This window comes from Culex pipiens, chromosome 3, assembly GCF_016801865.2.
Source record: "Culex pipiens pallens isolate TS chromosome 3, TS_CPP_V2, whole genome shotgun sequence".
Classification (NCBI taxonomy): Eukaryota; Metazoa; Arthropoda; class Insecta; order Diptera; family Culicidae; genus Culex; species Culex pipiens.
Window position 1 is genome coordinate 171,818,399 of NC_068939.1, and position 17,289 is coordinate 171,835,687.

General features: G+C 34.1%; 2 protein-coding genes across 10 annotated transcripts in view; one reads left to right on the forward strand and one right to left on the reverse strand.

Moving 5' to 3' along the window:
* The window catches only part of LOC120423362 (uncharacterized), a 346,647-nt gene that overhangs the window by 237,386 nt on the left and 91,972 nt on the right, over positions 1-17,289 (forward strand). The gene's annotated exons all lie outside the window — the stretch shown is intronic.
* Positions 7,157-8,211, reverse strand: LOC120423412 (replication termination factor 2-like). Its single transcript, XM_039587215.2, has one exon. It carries the CDS (start codon positions 8,127-8,129, stop codon positions 7,218-7,220), a length of 912 nt encoding a protein of 303 aa, XP_039443149.1. The 5' UTR covers positions 8,130-8,211; the 3' UTR covers positions 7,157-7,217.

Here is a 17,289-nt window from a genome sequence, read left to right on the forward strand (position 1 = left end):
TTGATAAATTGATAAATTGATAAATTGATAAATTGATAAATTAATAAATTGATACATTGATAAATTGATAAATTGATAAATTGATAAATTGATAAATTGATAAATTGATAAATTGATAAATTGATAAATTGATAAATTGATAAATTGATAAATTGATAAATTGATAAATTGATAAATTGATAAATTGATAAATTGATAAATTGATAAATTGATAAATTGATAAATTGAAAAATTGATAAATTGAAAAATTGAAAAATTGAAAAATTGATAAATTGATAAATTGATAAATTGATAAATTGATAAATTGATAAATTGATAAATTGATAAATTGATAAATTGATAAATTGATAAATTGATAAATTGATGAATTGATAAATTGATAAATTGATAAATTGATCAATTGATCAATTGATAAATTGATAAATTGATAAATTGATAAATTGATAAATTGATAAATTGATAAATTGATAAATTGATAAATTGATAAATTGATAAATTGAAAAATTGATAAATAGATAAATTGATAAATTGATAAATTGATAAATTGATAAATTGATAAATTGATAAATTGATACATTGATAAATTGATAAATTGATAAATTGATAAATTGATAAATTGAAAAATTGATAAATAGATAAATTGATAAATTGATAAATTGATAAATTGATAAATTGATAAATTGATAAATTGATACATTGATAAATTGATAAATTGATAAATTGATAAATTGATAAATTGATAAATTGATAAATTGATAAATTGATAAATTGATAAATTGATAAATTGATAAATTGATAAATTGATAAATTGATAAATTTATAAATTGATAAATTTATAAATTGATAAATTGATAAAAAAAAAACATTTGGTACTTCATGACGGGTTATTTTCAATTCAATTTTGTTTCGAAAATTGCAAAGCGTTGTTTATAATTTTATAATTTTCCAAAATCAAATGTTTACTGATATACAGTCAAGACTCGATTATCCGATTATGTCTAAGGTTTTTATGGGACTTTGAATAATTGAATAACGAACAATTTGTTTTCCTTTTTTTTATTTCCATACTGTTAACATCAATTACAACGATTTTTTTTATCCGAAGCGAAATTTTGCCAAGGCCTTCGGATAATCGAGTCTGGACTGTACATTGAATTATGTCAATTATTATCATTTTATCAATTTATCAATTTATCAATTTATCAATTTATCAATTTATCAATTTATCAATTTATCAATTTATCAATTTATCAATTTATCAATTTATCAATTTATCAAATTATGAATTTATGAATTTATGAATTTATGAATTTATGAATTTATGAATTTATGAATTTATGAATTTATGAATTTATGAATTTATGAATTTATGAATTTATGAATTTATGAATTTATGAATTTATGAATTTATGAATTTATGAATTTATGAATTTATGAATTTATGAATTTATGAATTTATGAATTTATGAATTTATGAATTTATGAATTTATGAATTTATGAATTCATGAATTTATGAATTTATGAATTTATGAATTTATCAATTTATGAATTTATGAATTTATGAATTTATGAATTTATGAATTTATGAATTTATGAATTTATGAATTTATGAATTTATGAATTTATGAATTTATGAATTTTTTGAATTTATGAATTTATGATTTTATCATTTTTTTAATTTTTCAATTTATCAATTTATGGTAAGAAACGGTTGTCATTTTGGTACGTTAGACTGAACAGTCAAATTATACATCGAAAATTCTTTTTTTTTATAAACCAGCACATGCTAAAAATGATTCGAAACGCATTTGCATTTAAAATTGATTTTAGCTGATTGCACATGAATTTCTATTGAATATTACAAGTTTTTTGAAATTTCTTTTGCCCCCTGATATTTCGAGTCGATTTCCTTATGTGAAACGTCGCATGACCATGTCATTGCAGTAAAATCATGAAATATGTGCAAATCGTTACACAGATTTTTGAAACAGTACAACAAAATCGGTTCAAATTATTCACGAAAACAGGTCGCATTACTTGGATTGCTATAAAACATGAAATTGGCCCTAACCGGTACCGGTAATTTGATCTGGTTTAACCATATTGGTTCAATTTCATTACCAATATATTGTTGAGATTATTTGAAAATGTCCAACACGTCGCACTACATGGTTTGCTGTAAAAACAAGGAATCGGTGCAAACGGTACCGGTTATTTGAACCGGTTCAGCTGAATCGGTTCAAATTTATCACGAATAGTTTGTTGAGATTATTTGAAGAATTTTGACACGTCGCATGGCATGATTTGCAGTAAAAACACTGAATCGGTTCAAACCGGTACCGGTTATTTGAACCTGTTCAACTGAATCTGTTCGAATTTATTACGAATAGTTTGTTGGATTATTTGAAGAATTTTGACACGTCGCATGGCATGATTTGCAGTAAAAAACACTGAATTGGTTGAAACCGGTACCGGTTATTTGAACCGGTTCAACTGAATCGGTTCAAATTTATCACGAATAATTTGTTGAGATTATTTGAAGAATTTTGACACGTCGCATGGCATGATTTGCAGTAAAAACACTGAATCGGTTCAAACCGGTACCGGTTATTTGAACCGGTTCAACTGAATCGGTTCAAATTTGTCACGAAAAGATTGTTGAGCTAATTTGAAGAGTTTTGACACGTCGCATGACATGGTTAGTGATACAACCCCGGAACCGGTTCAACCGGTACCGGTAATTTTACCGGTTCAACTGAATCAGGTTGAATTGCTCATATATCGATTCCTGGAATAATTTCATGAATTTTGATATGTCGCATGACCATATTTCTTCATAATTTGGCTTTATAGTTCAAATGAGTACTGCTATTGTAAAAATAGTTACGATAACTATTTTTTAAAAATTGTTTAAATATTTTTAACATGTTTTAAATATTTTTCCCTTAAAGTAGAGGTTCTCCCCTTTCCAAAAACCTATATAAGTTGGTATTTTGGGTTATTTTACGATGTGCTCTGGGCCCTTGAATTCCATGTAACGCTGTTTTTTTTCCTTTGACCCCTCCCCCCGGGGCCCCGCCCCCCTAAACCACCATATTAAATATTTTTATATTAAAGTTGATTAATTTTCGAATCCAATGGTATATATGAAGTTGATATTTCATGTAATTTTCACCAAGTTACAGCTTGTTGAAAATCCATGTAACGCTAAAACGGGGCTTAGTAGTCTACGGGTACTTTTCTGGCATAGTTGCCTGACTGTTAATGAAGGCGTAATAAGCGAGAGTTTAGTTTTTTATTCAAGGCGTCAGCGATCAAAGCTTTTTTTATAGTTTCTTGAGGGCGTATTTTGTGGAAGTTTTTTTGCAAGGCGTCAACGATCAAAGTTTTTTTTTAAATAATTTCTTGAGGGCGTATTTAGTGAAAGTTTTTTTTTCAATGCGTCAACGATCAAAGTTTTTTTCAATTATTTTATGAAGGTAAATACGCCTTTATGAAATAATTAAGAGTATCGTTTAGTTTCAAGGCATCAACGATACAAGTTTTTTTCAAAATATATTCTTGAGGGCGTATTTAGTGCAAGTTGAGTTTTTTTTTTCAAGGCGTCAATGATAAAAGATTTTTTTTAAATATTTTATTGAGGGCGTATTTAGTGAAAGTTGAGTTTTTTTAAGGCGTCAGCGATCAAAGTTTTTTTTAAATTATTTTTATGAAGGCGTATTAAGCGAGACTTTAGTTTTTCTCAAGGCGTCAACAATCAAAGTTTTTTTTTTATATTTTCTTGAGGGCGTATTTAGTGCAAGAAGGCGTCAACGATCAAAGTTTTTTTTTTTAATTTTCTTTAGGGCGTATTTAATGAAAGTTGGGTTTTCTCAAGGCGTCAACGATTAGTTTTTTTTTTTTGCAAATATTTTCATGAGGACGTATTGAGTAAGAGTTTACTTTTCTCTTGGCGTCAACGAACATAGTTATTTTAAATATTTTTAGATGGGCGTGTTTTGTGAAGTGGAGTTTTTTCGTAGCGTCAAATGTTTTTATGAGGGCGTATTTACTGAGAGTTGAGTTTTCACTAGTGGTGTATCTAGTGAGAGTGAAGTTTTTCTCTGGGTGTCAAATTTTGATAGTCATAAAAATGGCGGCCCTACGGGGCGTTAGGGGTGTGAGCCATTTTTTCCATGGGGGGTGTTGAACACCCATAACACCCCCCTTAGATACGGCCCTGCGGTTGGGCAATCGGTCAATAGGGTGAGTTTGACTCAACCTTAAACATTAAAAATTGTTATGTTGAGCTGTCAAGAGGCTTGTCCGCGGGCCTGTATTACACTAGTTGATAGTTCAGCAAGTCAAGAAAACACATCAATTACAAAATATTGATCGACGTTGTACTGCGAATCCCTTGTGTAAGGTTCAATCCCTCGATTCAACGCCACAACCCAATACAGGACAGAAATACCACACAAGCGAGATTCCTCGACCAACTCGGAACGCCTGCGAGAGTTTGTGGGAACTCGAACTAAAGGGAACCGGCCATGTTTTGTGGTTTTCCGATACAAACGTCCCCAAGCCCCCCCTTTGCCTGCTTGCCACGTTGTCCCGGTCGACGAAGGATAATGATGACGATGTTGTGGGGTCACGTGCTTGCTGTAGTTCCCGGAAAGGTTGGACCATGTTGTACGTATACCGTTTTGTCACTGTTGACCGACCGACACAGTGCTGCGGGTTGGGTTCCAGCTATCAAAGTGTGTGGACCGACCTTAATGAGGGTCGGTTTTGGTGTTGTGCGAAACTTCATCTAATCAGTTGTCCACAGCGTCGAAGTTTGCTTGTTTTTCCGGTAAACATTGGCGCCAGCAGGGGTTTGCCGGGGGAGGACAATGAGATGTTCCCTTCAAAGGACACAAGATTTATCACTTTTCAATGGGATTCCTCGTTTTTTGTCCTGCATTCTCAATGGAAAGTATTTTTCTTGCCCTCGACGGTGACACACCAGCAGCAGCGTTCCATCATTCCTTTCCGCATGACTCCTGAAGAACAGGAAATTGTTTATACGTGCCAAGTTGCACCCATTTTTCTTACCCGCTGCTCGTATCAAACCCCGTAACGGAGCACCGATTCGGTAATGGCGATTTCCATCGCGGCCATATCGTGGGATTAGCTGCAGATGGCCTGTCCGGTCATGGCCCGCACGGAACAATCCCGGGGTTACGAGTGAGTTATGGCCTTCGGCCGTCGTCGTCGTCGATATTTGGATCCTATTTCTTCAGCTGGCAATCGACACGTGATACGAACCATTTATCACCGTCTCGTGCTGGACGTCGTCCTTATCGGTCGACAATTCACACGGCTTTGTGGGGGTCATCAGTGAAAGGGGGATTTATCCAGGAGGCAACAAATTAACCTAATTTCAATGGGATTAGCGTAAAGCGTGCTGACACGGAATCAACAACTAGAATCCGGGTTTGCGATGAGTTGTTTAAAATTTCAATTTTATCTCATAACTTATATAAAATATTCTGAATGATCTCCTTGAAAAATTAAATTAACTACAATCAACCTTAAAAAACTCAGCCAAGTCACGAACTCCTACTAATGTGTTTGTCCCCGTGCGGACAAATCCGTACAAATCATTCTCTCCCAGCAAGCTTCCAATCAATCGCACCCAACGCGGTATCATTATTGGAACTTGATACCAGCCCACACCCCCTTAACTCCACAGCATCCACGAAGGAGAAAGTGGGATCAAAGTGGGCGGACAGAGAAAAAAAAAACCAAGCAAGGGTTATCGCTGGTTGGTCAGCTGGTCAGACTGGCGGCACCATCGCATCGCTCGCCCATTGGTCGCAGGCACGCAGCCAAACAAATGGTTGGTCATTATTCAAAGTTTTTTCCCCGCCCACCAACCCCACGGGTGTCACACGTGGGTCAACGCGAGTCAACCCACCGAGTCGCTCTCTCTCTCCACATAATCCTCCATCGCCATCAGCAGGCCATGCAGAGCGTGATAACAATAATGGCGATGATGATGATGATTGGCTTGACCAGCGAAGGATTGACTTTTTGTTGTTTGCAAATTTGCAAAAGATTGTTTGAATAGTAAGAAGCGTGGTTTTTTGAATATCTAATCTTAAGGTTTTAAACGTTTTTATTACAGGTTTGATTTTTCATCTATTGCACAGTAAGTCCATCACAAATGGTTCGAAATAAAGGGTCAAATATTTAAAAAAATAAATAAATTTGAAATACAAAAAGGAGTTTTAAGCCGCAAGATTTTTTTTTTCGGTACATCTAAATTTGAGTCTCTTTTCACAACGAGCCATGTCCATGTCAAATAGGGAATCACTTGCACTCGACCCTCTCCGATATCAATGAAACTTTGTAGACATGTTATCCAAAGCTTATATAAGCTTTTTTTGTGTATATGGAGCCAGTTACACTCGAGAATGACATTTGGAAAGAGCGTTAGTTATTTAATTTTTTTTTATTCGTAATATAAATATTTCTGTATCTCGAAGCCGATACATCATATCCAAAAGTGGTCAAAGACAAACTTGTAGGAAAATTGATGGGCTTTTTGGAAAAAAAAATACACTGTAAGGAAAATACACAGCACTTCAATGAGATTTGTTGATTTTCAAGTTTAAAAGTCCTTTAAAAAAAGCCCACATTTTTTTTGTTCAAAATTTGTGTGGAGAATGGCTTGGATGTAAAAGCCCCACGAAATATGCAGGATAGAGCAACTCTCCTAAATAAATACAAAAATCATTTTAAATTAAATCCGTTTTTTTTTTAATGGTCTAAACATCAATATTTTCAAAGTCTCCATATTGTGAAGACAGGTCAGTATGGGCTTACGGATATAAATTTAATTACATTGCTCATATCTGAGAACAGGATATTTTTTCAGTGTGGAATAATATCGGAGAGGGTTGAGTAAAAAAGTATTTAAAAAGTTCCTGTTTTGGGCTGGAATTGCTCCAAAATAAACAAAAAATTACGCTGAGAAAGTGGTTCGTTTTTCAAAAAGTTACACGGATCGATCCGAAATTCTGCAGATCGATTGTGCATGCAAAAATAGGCTGATGGCTAAAATGTTTGCAAAAACTATGCCGAGTGACCCATCGGCCTAATGGTTTTGGTATTGTATGAAAATAAGATATTCCAGTATGTTCTATATTATTCAGTTACATTTCAATCAGTTGTAATAAAACGCCTTTCTTTAGTTATAAAACGGATTGTACGTAACCCAGTGGGCGCGCTGCTGGTCCTTTTCGCTTTCGTGCGTCGTAAACAGCGACTTGTACACGTCCGTGGCGTTCGGATCCTTCGCCACGCTGTAATCCTGCTTGGACTTTTTAAACATGGGATCGTCGCCAATTTTGTCGCTGATGAGGGCCCGCTTGTTGGGGATGATTGGCTTAAGCGAAGAACTGCCTCCCGGTTTTCCACTGGTCGAGGGCTTCGACGACGGTCCGGGTTGTTCGGCGTCAGGTGTGATGGCGGCCTCGGATGAGGTAGCCGTTGAAGTGACGGTTGATTCTGCTTTTGCCTTTGCTTTCTTGTCCGCTTTGGCCTTCTTCTCGGCCTTCAGACGGGCCACTCGCGCGTCCAGTCGGGTCCTCATCAGGTCGACATCCTCGTCCGATCCGTTCAAGATTACGACGTCCTGCTCGGAGAACGGGGTCTGGCACGACGAGCAAGTCTTGTCCTTGACCTCCTTCAGAGCGCGCTCCGAGAACACACAGCCGCACGTCCACAGTGCAACGAACCGGAACTGGCCGCTCATTTCCAGCCCAATCAACGCGCAAATAAACTCGGCACTGTTGTCGTCCCGATCGGAATCGTACGCCGGGTTCACGGTCAACTTCAGATCCTTCACGTCTTTCAGCGATTTGATGTGTGCGCAAGACTCGGGCATTTTTTCCTTCTCCAGCAGACACTCGATGACGTTCTGCTTCGAGTAGAGCCGCCCGAGGCCACATATTACGATTGGCTTGCGGAGACGTTCCTGCGTGATGGTGCAGTGCTTCCAGCGGAACTGTCGCTCGGCGTCTTTGTCTTTCTGCTCTGGTTTTTTCTTCATGCGGACCAGCTCGTCCCGCCGGGGAATGGTTCCGCCATCACATCCCATTTTGTTTTCTGACGGATGGAATCAAATTCTAGGCCAAAATTACGGTAAAATCTTTAAAAAACTGAGAGTATCAGCAAGCAACTTTAAATCAATAAATAAAATCGATTTCACAATTTTCAATCAAAGTAGGCGTTGTTTGGGTTCAAACATGAAAAGTTCTGCAAGATCGGTGCAGATTTACCGATTTTGAGCAAAATGTCGTTTTGATAAAAAAAAAACAATCATTTGATATGCGGTCCAATCTCACTCTATAATACTGAACATGATGCAATCGGAAAAAAATCTCATTCCGTTGCTCTGATCGGAGATATTTCGGCAATGTGACAGTTTTATTTTTAATTGGGACAGAATTTCATGAACAAAGGATTATCGCACGCCTTTTTTGGCCAGGAAAGGTGTGTTGGCCATACCTTTGGATTATGGCCCGGATTCTAGAACCGGTCCCAGGTTGCTGACCAGAATTCCTCGTGTCAAGAATTGTTCTAGATCTATGAAATGAACTTCGTTTGATTGTAATAAAATAAATTATTAAAATATTTTACTCGCTTACAACTTTTTTTTAATGACTTTTAGTGACCAGAAAAATAACCAGCCTAGCGTAGGCTAAAACTGGCCCTGGGAAATCCGGAATATCTCCACCATAGAACCAGAATCCAAATTTTACGTATTCAATATCAAATTCGTGTACAAACGAGCAACAAAAAAAAATATTGGTTGAGTTAGAGCCATGTTATTTTTTTTTAGAATATTAAAATTAAATATTGATTTTGATTTTTTAACCGGCTGAACTATTTGGATGCCTTCCGAATGCTCAAAGAAGCCATTTGCATCATCAGTTTGAACATATCAAATTTCCATACAAATTTAACAGTTGTCCAAACACAAATGGTATGTGAAAATAAAAAAAAGTATCTCTCGAAGGAATTGTTGATCAATTCCAACGTTAGTACATTATTTTATTTATTTTGCTGTATTCTTTTATGGGACGCCAAATGCCATCTTTACAGAAAATTTCAGAAGTGCTGAAAAGACAGAATGCCCTACGTGATTTTCGAATGCTCTCCACTGCTCCTCACTACTACAACTGCACTGCAGATGTAAACATAAACAAAGTAGAAGGCATTGTTCAAGCTCAAGCGTGGCATATTTTTGCGACTGAGTGACTTTCGCTGAAAAATTAAGTGCTTCGCGCATTTTTTGTTCGTAGAATAAACGAAGGGCGGCCAAAAGAGGCCTTTTCCATTTTCCACGTGACGCAAAATTGCGTCAGAAGTGAGTGGAATTTTGTGAATCAGAAGAACAATTGAATGGAAGTTCCGAGATTATGTATTTTTGAAGCGCATTGATAATATCGAAGTAAGATTATTCAATATTATTTGGCAGGTGTCAAATGCCAAATCTCGATTTCAACTCTCTTCTTACAATTTGTTGACTTGAGGTATTCGAAGCCAACAGCTCGAGCTCGACTCATTTTTTTAATCCAAACAAAATAAATTATAGATCGATTACAATACTTGCCACTTTGTGGTATCATTTTGCAAACAGTAAATTGGTTCTGCTTTGACAGTTCTATATTGAGGCCGCTTTTCGAACCACTATTCTGCACCCAGGTTGATAACATATAGCCATGCAAAGATTAAACAGGAAAAATTAGAGTTCTTCAGTATTGCCTGATTGCCCGATGATTATCACCCGGGCACTTATTTTCTGCACTTTTCTATGAAAATTACTTCAAAATTTAAAAAACAAATCTAATGAAAACTGCAGAAAATCACAAAAATTTCATTTTTTTCAATAAATTGAGAATTTTCTCAGCGTTTTGAAACTATTTTTTAAAAAATGGGCACACATGAGCACTACTTTTAAAATAAAAAAACAGCGTTTTTTCAAAAAATTATCTAAAAATGGCTATAATTTGAAAACGATGCCTTTATCAAAATAACATAGAAGTATTTTTGTTATTGAAAATTAAATTCTTCGATATTTTAAAGTTATTGGCCTTTATATCGCAAAAAGGCGTAGCTCAATATTGTGATCATCTGAGGTATACGTGGATCCGTATTCTGCAGGAAAATTTCTTGTAAGATTACAATCTTGTCGAACTGTGGTATCAAACGCTTGAACTTGTTTTTAAGCATGTGTTGTTTAGAATCATTGTCAGAAATAATCATTTCAAATTAGCGACAAATCAATGCCCACATTTAGAATTGATGAAAGAGCAAATCGACAAAACAAACTATGTAAAATCATCCCAACGAGTTTTTACTAACCAAAGTCGACGCGGTACCTTCAATTTATGCTTCGAAAATTCCAGCGAATCAGCGTAATATATTCAGCATTTTGTTTCGCCCTTTTGGCCGAACCTCCACAAAAACAACAAGGTCCTGCACGGCCAAGACGAGCCGCGTCCAGCAAGGACACCAACAGAGCCCACCGTCCAAGGACTGGCCTTAACCACGCTGATGATGATGATGTGCTGAAATATTTACTAATGTTCTCAGCATAATTTTGAGCGGAAAAACAACAATTTGAAGGGACGGTGCGAGAGGTTTTTTAGGGGGAAGGGGAAAAGGACAAGGAGTACCCTTTTTCAGCAAATTTCAGTGGAGAGGGGAAGGGAAGATTGTCATTTTGGTGCGTGCAAACATTCGGATTGATGTTGGGTAATGATGATGATGGTGATGGTGATGGCGAAAATATGGCGATGATGATGCGATTTTGTCTGTGGAACACGCAACATATATACATATATTTCCCGATGTTTTGGTGAAGAGTAGTAGCATAGCATGATGGACCATCGTTATGGTTCGCAGCATTCGCATTGTTATGGTGATGTGGAAATGTGCGTTGTACAGTATATTATTAATGAACTAACATTATTGTGCACACTAGATTTACGAAGATTGGCAAACAAGCCTAACATTTTGTGAAAACGAGGATGGATTTTGCTTGTTCAGCTCTCTCTCTCTCTCTCTTTCACTACACAGCACTTTCCAACCACAATCTGTTCGAAATCTGCAACCGACACGGGATTCGGTATTATTTTACATAATAATAGGTTGAAAGTTTCCACTGCTATCATAATATCGGGTTTCATATAAATTTACACGCACAACATTACGTGCAACATTTTTCACCGTGCACACAGCCATTGATGGAGGGCTGGATTTGCGCCGGGATTTCATTTTCGACAGCACATCAAAATTAATAACCCACAACACACAACCACCGCCAGTCTGTGCGGAGTATCGAAAGTGCCACTCACTCACCCACGCCAATCGTCGTCGTCGTTGTCGGTTTTCACCTCAATCAATCCCGGTGCTTAGAACGCGGTGTGCGTGACCCTTCGGGATGATTCCCAGGTAGTGGCAGGGTTGGCCAGGTTCGAGATCTGGGGATCGTTTGTTGTGAGACGCGAACGGTGAGGGACAAAATTTAAGGCTAGTCAGTAAGAATTGGGTCAGAGAATTTTATTTTAATGTTATTAAATTTATTCAAATAAAACCTCGAGATAAAATTCCAATTTGACGAAGTTCAAAAAAGACCATTGAAAACTATTTCAATAATCCTGCAATAAAAAGTATGTTTTTACTACTTCGTAAAAAAACACACATTCATATAGAGTCCGTCAAACTAAACTGATTTAACCTTCTTGTTTTTGAAAAACATTGTGAAAAAAATCAAGTCGTATTTATTAGAACATTTTAAAGAGTCATCGTTATTTTCAAAAGTGTTTAAAGAAAATTTGCCCAGAATGACACATTTTTAAATGTTGTGTTTGAGCCAACTAAGGTGAATTTATAAGGCTTCCCTCACCCCTCATTCAACATTTCGCCTAAAAATCAAGAGGCAACAAACTATTTAAAAATTAATTTTTCGTTGGAATAACTATTTAAATCGATTGACTTTAAAGAATGCAATAATATATTGTGGGTATAACGATTTTTTTTACATTTTTGATTAAATTATGAATACCTAAAAGGTTTAATATATTTTTTTGCAATTCCGTCGTGAAACTACTTACTTTTCCTTTCATTCTTGAACGACGAAAAAGCCTACTTTTCTGTACCAAAAATAACAGAATCGAATAGCAACACTTTTCAAAATAAATGCTGAAAAGTTCTACTTGAACTTTCAGCACATGTTTCGAAAAGTAACACTTTTCAACATTTTTTTGATTTAAACGATTTATTGACAAAATACAGTAAATTCGACTTAAAATTTCACTCAATGGGTGTTTTTTGAAATTGCAAAAAATGTTGTATGGAACTCGTTGCAAAACTTGATTTTTTCAGCACTCGTCGTATTTATCCAACTCGGTGAACCTCGTTGGATAAATGTACGACTCGTGCTGAAAAAATCCTCTTTTTGCAACTTGTTGCATAAACTACAATTCTCTAAAAAAAATGTTTTGTAATCACAAGTAAACCTCAGTTTGCTTTTTAAAACTCCATAAGAATTATTTTCAATTAGTTTTAATTTTTTCCGACATATAGTGTGCGCAACATATTTTTTTACTATCAATTTATTTTTCCTTTGTTCTTTTTTAATATTTTTACAAATGGAAAAAAAAATCGATTATGCTTAATAATACTTAAAATTATTCTAAAAAACTAAAAATGGTGATTTTTTGAGTCTTCACTGAACATTACCTCTTTCCACATTTGTATTTTAAGTTTTTTTTTCACGAAACTTTTCTACCAACACAATTGCGTTAAAAAAATTATAAAATTGTAATTCTAGTAATTTTTTTTTGAACTTTACTTTTAATGTAGAATCAAATTTGCAATCGATTAGTACTTCATTTTTGCACCACAAGAAAATTCAATGTTAAAAAATGAAAAATATGTAAAATTTTATGATCCTATCGCAAAAATATTTTTGAAATTTTTGGAATAATTTGAAATGTATTCGAAATGATAGAACGGATTTTGGGAAAAAGATAATTTTTTTTTGTAAAAAAAATCAGTCAATTTAAAAATAGAATTTTTTTAAAGATTTTTGAATATTTGCGTGCCATTTTTGTGTGCACAGCTGCCAAAATTTAATGGAGACTTGTTTTAGTGAACCAATGCCAAAAAATGGCATAAAATCATAGGGAATGTCCTCCTTTCTAGATGTTTGAGCCGAATAACAAAAAAAAACAAAAACAAAATGGTTTAGATTACATTCGATTAGATTCGATTCGATTCGATTAGATTCGATTAACCTCGATTAGATACGATTAGATTCGATTAGATTCGATTAGATTCGATTAGATTCGATAAGATTCGATTATATTCGATTAGGTTCGATTAGATACGGTTAGATTCGATATGATTCGATTAGATTCGATAAGATTCGATAAGATCTGATTAGGTTCGATTAGATTCGATTAGATTCGATAAGATTCGATTATATTCGATTAGATTCGATTAGATTCGATTATATTCGATTAGATGCGATAAGATTCGATAAGATTCGAAAAGATTCGATTAGATGCGATAAGATTCGATAAGATTCGAAAAGATTCGATTAGATTCGATTAGATTCGATAAGATTCGAAAAGATTCGATTAGATTCGATTAGATTCGATTAGATTCGATTAGATTCGATTAGATTCGATTAGATTCGATTAGATTCGATTAGATTCGATTAGATTCGATTAGATTCGATTAGATTCGATTAGATTCGATTAGATTCGATTAGATTCGATTAGATTCGATTAGATTCGATTAGATCCGATTAGATTCGATTAGATTCGATTAGATTGGATTAGATTCGATTAGATTAGGTTAGATCAGATTAGAGAAACGGCAAATTGAAATATAAGCATTGAAACTGTATTTTTGAACTGACCATGTAAAAACTTGACTTTGTGGTTGGTGAAGTAATGAAACTTTAAAAGTCACAGCCTCATATTAAGTAGAACAAATATCAAATTTACCACGAAACAAAGCTGAAAAATCGTCATTTTTGTTTTCAAATTCAAAGAATGAGACATGGCATTTTATTTTGGTCAAACCTTCAACCAGCACTGTACATCACCAAATGTCCACGATAATCCTCCCCCATAAACCAACCACCTCCCCCCATATCAATCCAGTGGGCAGGTACTCACTTGCGTCGACAGCTGTGCCAAATGGTCACTGAACCGGCCCTGGTGGAGAAAATTGACGAGTTATGGCAAATATTTACGCACCGGCCCGCCATAAATAACGGGAGCCTCAGTCCGTTAATTTTGCGGTGAGCCTTTTTTCTCCCACAACCATCCTCATCCAGTTTTCTCCGCCCCATGTTGTGAGGAGTAAAAACTGTCGTTGATTCATGGCTGGAAAAGGGACGGCAATTACTTTTTTACCTTTCCTTCTTTTTTTTGGATCGATAAGATTGAATTGGTTGTTGAGTTCCCTGTAAATTCTGCAATGTTAGATTTTAACCAAAAAAAAAGTTAAATCCATCAATTTAATGTTAGTCTACTTGCTTAAAGAAAAAGTACCCTTGTAAAAAACAGCCATATTTTTCATCGCACCACTCCAATCGTTTTAAATTCAATTTTCCCGCGACGATGGTGCGTGACTGCGTCCTCCAACCAGAGCGAAGCCAAATCGACTTAGTAGTAGAGCAGCACTCCTCATCCCAGCGAGGGCTTCCAAATTGTTGAACGTTTTTACGCAAAAAGGCAAAGCAGCAAAAAAACATCGACAGCATCCACGAAATTTTCCGATGCGAGCTGCTGCCGTGCCGTGAACAAGGAAGGTAGAAGGAAGAAAGGACGAAAAAAAAGTACATTATTTATGCTAATGGTGGCAAACGTAATTTCACACGTGAATCGTAAAATCTCTGCGCTCTGCTACTTCTATCTGGTGTGGTGGGTGGTTGCCCCCACCCCCATCCCCTGGAAAAGGGATGAAAGTTGAAGGGAAAAAGGGGATGAAATGGACTGTTTAATTGTAACTTTTGGTATTGCATTAAATAGTTAATAAATTATATAATATGTAAACATTCCATTTTGAATCAAAAACAGAATTTTAAGCTAGATAATCTTTAAATCTCTATACTAAAATTGAGCCATTTACGCCAAAGTGTTCACTTATGTTCATATGATCTTCAGAATCATTTACTCATAGCTTTTTTTTTTGTCAACACAGAAAATAACAATAAATGTAACTCTTATCCAAGGCCATTACAAAAATTTATGTCTAATTTTTATCCTCCCTCCTTTCTATATTTTCAAGAAAAATCCTGTACAATCAATTGAACATAGTATAACTTATATTTTTCATTTCAATTCAAATAGAACCTTTGAAAGCTTTTTGTCAATCATGAGTTTTAAGACCGCGGTTCGGATAACGAGGTTCATCGTGAAGAAGAAAATATTTTCATAAATTCAACAAAAGTTTGCATTTTTTTTAGGATGAGAATAACTATAATAAGTATTGTGATGATTTTTATTAGCAATTTGCTTGACATGAGATTTGTTTTATCCTTCCCCCTCTTCCCGTCCCTTTTAAGGGATCATGTCAAGGATCAACAAAAAAAAACTATAAGTAGGTAAATTACTAGTCTTTAGTTTTTCTGCATTTATCTATTTTTTATGTGAAAGTGGATTAGCAAAATTGTGGAATGAAGTCTCGTATTAATGTAAAATTTCTTATATTTTAATTGAATAACTATTCAATAAATAACACACGGAAAAACCAACAAACTAATATTTTTTAACACAAATACAAATTTAAAAATAACCATTTCATGATAATTTTTCCAAGAGGCCATTCAAAATATTTATTCACGTTTTTCTACCCTACCTTCCTATTAATCAGAGAGTAAACAAACAATTATCCATATTGCAAATTTTGAAAATTTGTGTATTTTCCAAAGATATGGAATTTTGTGAAAATTTTAGTTTTTTACAAAAAAAAATCAAATAAGAGAAAAAGCATACAAAATTTCGCTTCGTTTGATACATATATTGCAAACTTAGAAAATTTTAGTATTTTCGAAAAAATACGGTATTTTGTTAAAATGTTTGGTATTTTTCAAAAGCAACTTTACAAGGTGAAAAAGCATATAAAGTTTCGCTTCATTTTATGTCCATATTGGAAATTTTTAAAATTTTAGAGCTTTCGAAAAATACGGCATTTTGTAAATATTTAAGTTTTAACAAAAACAAACTGTAATGAAATTAAAACGCATAGAAAATTTCGCTTAGTTTGATATCAATATTCTACATTTAAAAATTTGACTATTTCCGAAAAAAATACGGTATTTTGTAAAAATTTTAGTATTTCAAAAAAATTTAAAAAGTATACAAAATTTTGCTTTGTACCCACATTTCAAATTATGAAAATTTTAGTGCGTTCGAAAAAATACGGTATTTTGTGATTTTTTTTGGTATTTTCCAAATGGCGAAAAAGCATACAAAATTCTGCTTCGTTTGATATCCATATTTCCATATTGCCCATTTTATTTTGAAAAATTACGGTATTTTGTGAAAATTTTAGTTTAACAAAAAAAAATCTAATGAAGTAAAAGAGTATACAAAATTTTGCTTCGTTTGATACCCATATTGTAAATTATGAAAATTGAATACTTCTGAAAAAATACGGAATTTTGTGAACAATTTTGAGTATACTTTGAAACATACTACATTTAAAAAAATATATATTCTTTTTGAAAGCATTGAAAATATAACATGATATGGTTGAATTAAGTCGATTTTAGAAAGATTTAAAAAATAAGTTATCGTCCATTATCGGCGATAAGAAAATTCACATTAAAATTCTTGATGCTCCAATATTCGTGATTTTTTTTATTGAAATTTGAAATAAGTCTTTTCTGTGTAGCACCGGAGATAGTTATTTTTAAACAAATTTCCTTGATCCTTGAAATTACAAATCTTAAAACCAAACATTTATTAAAAAAAAAACTATGTTTTAACTGTTTTTAAGTCCATTCCCGAGCAGACGGAAATAACGTGGGAATAACATTTTTTGATATTTGAAAATACTAGGCCAATAACATTTTATGTTATTTATAACAAGATTTGTTATTCGCCGTTATGATTTTTTTGTTATTGGATTGTTATTGTAATAACAGACTTATAACATTTTAAGTTATTTTTCGAACAAATCTTTGTTATTATTTTTTGTTATTTTAACAACTAATCCGATCATCCCAA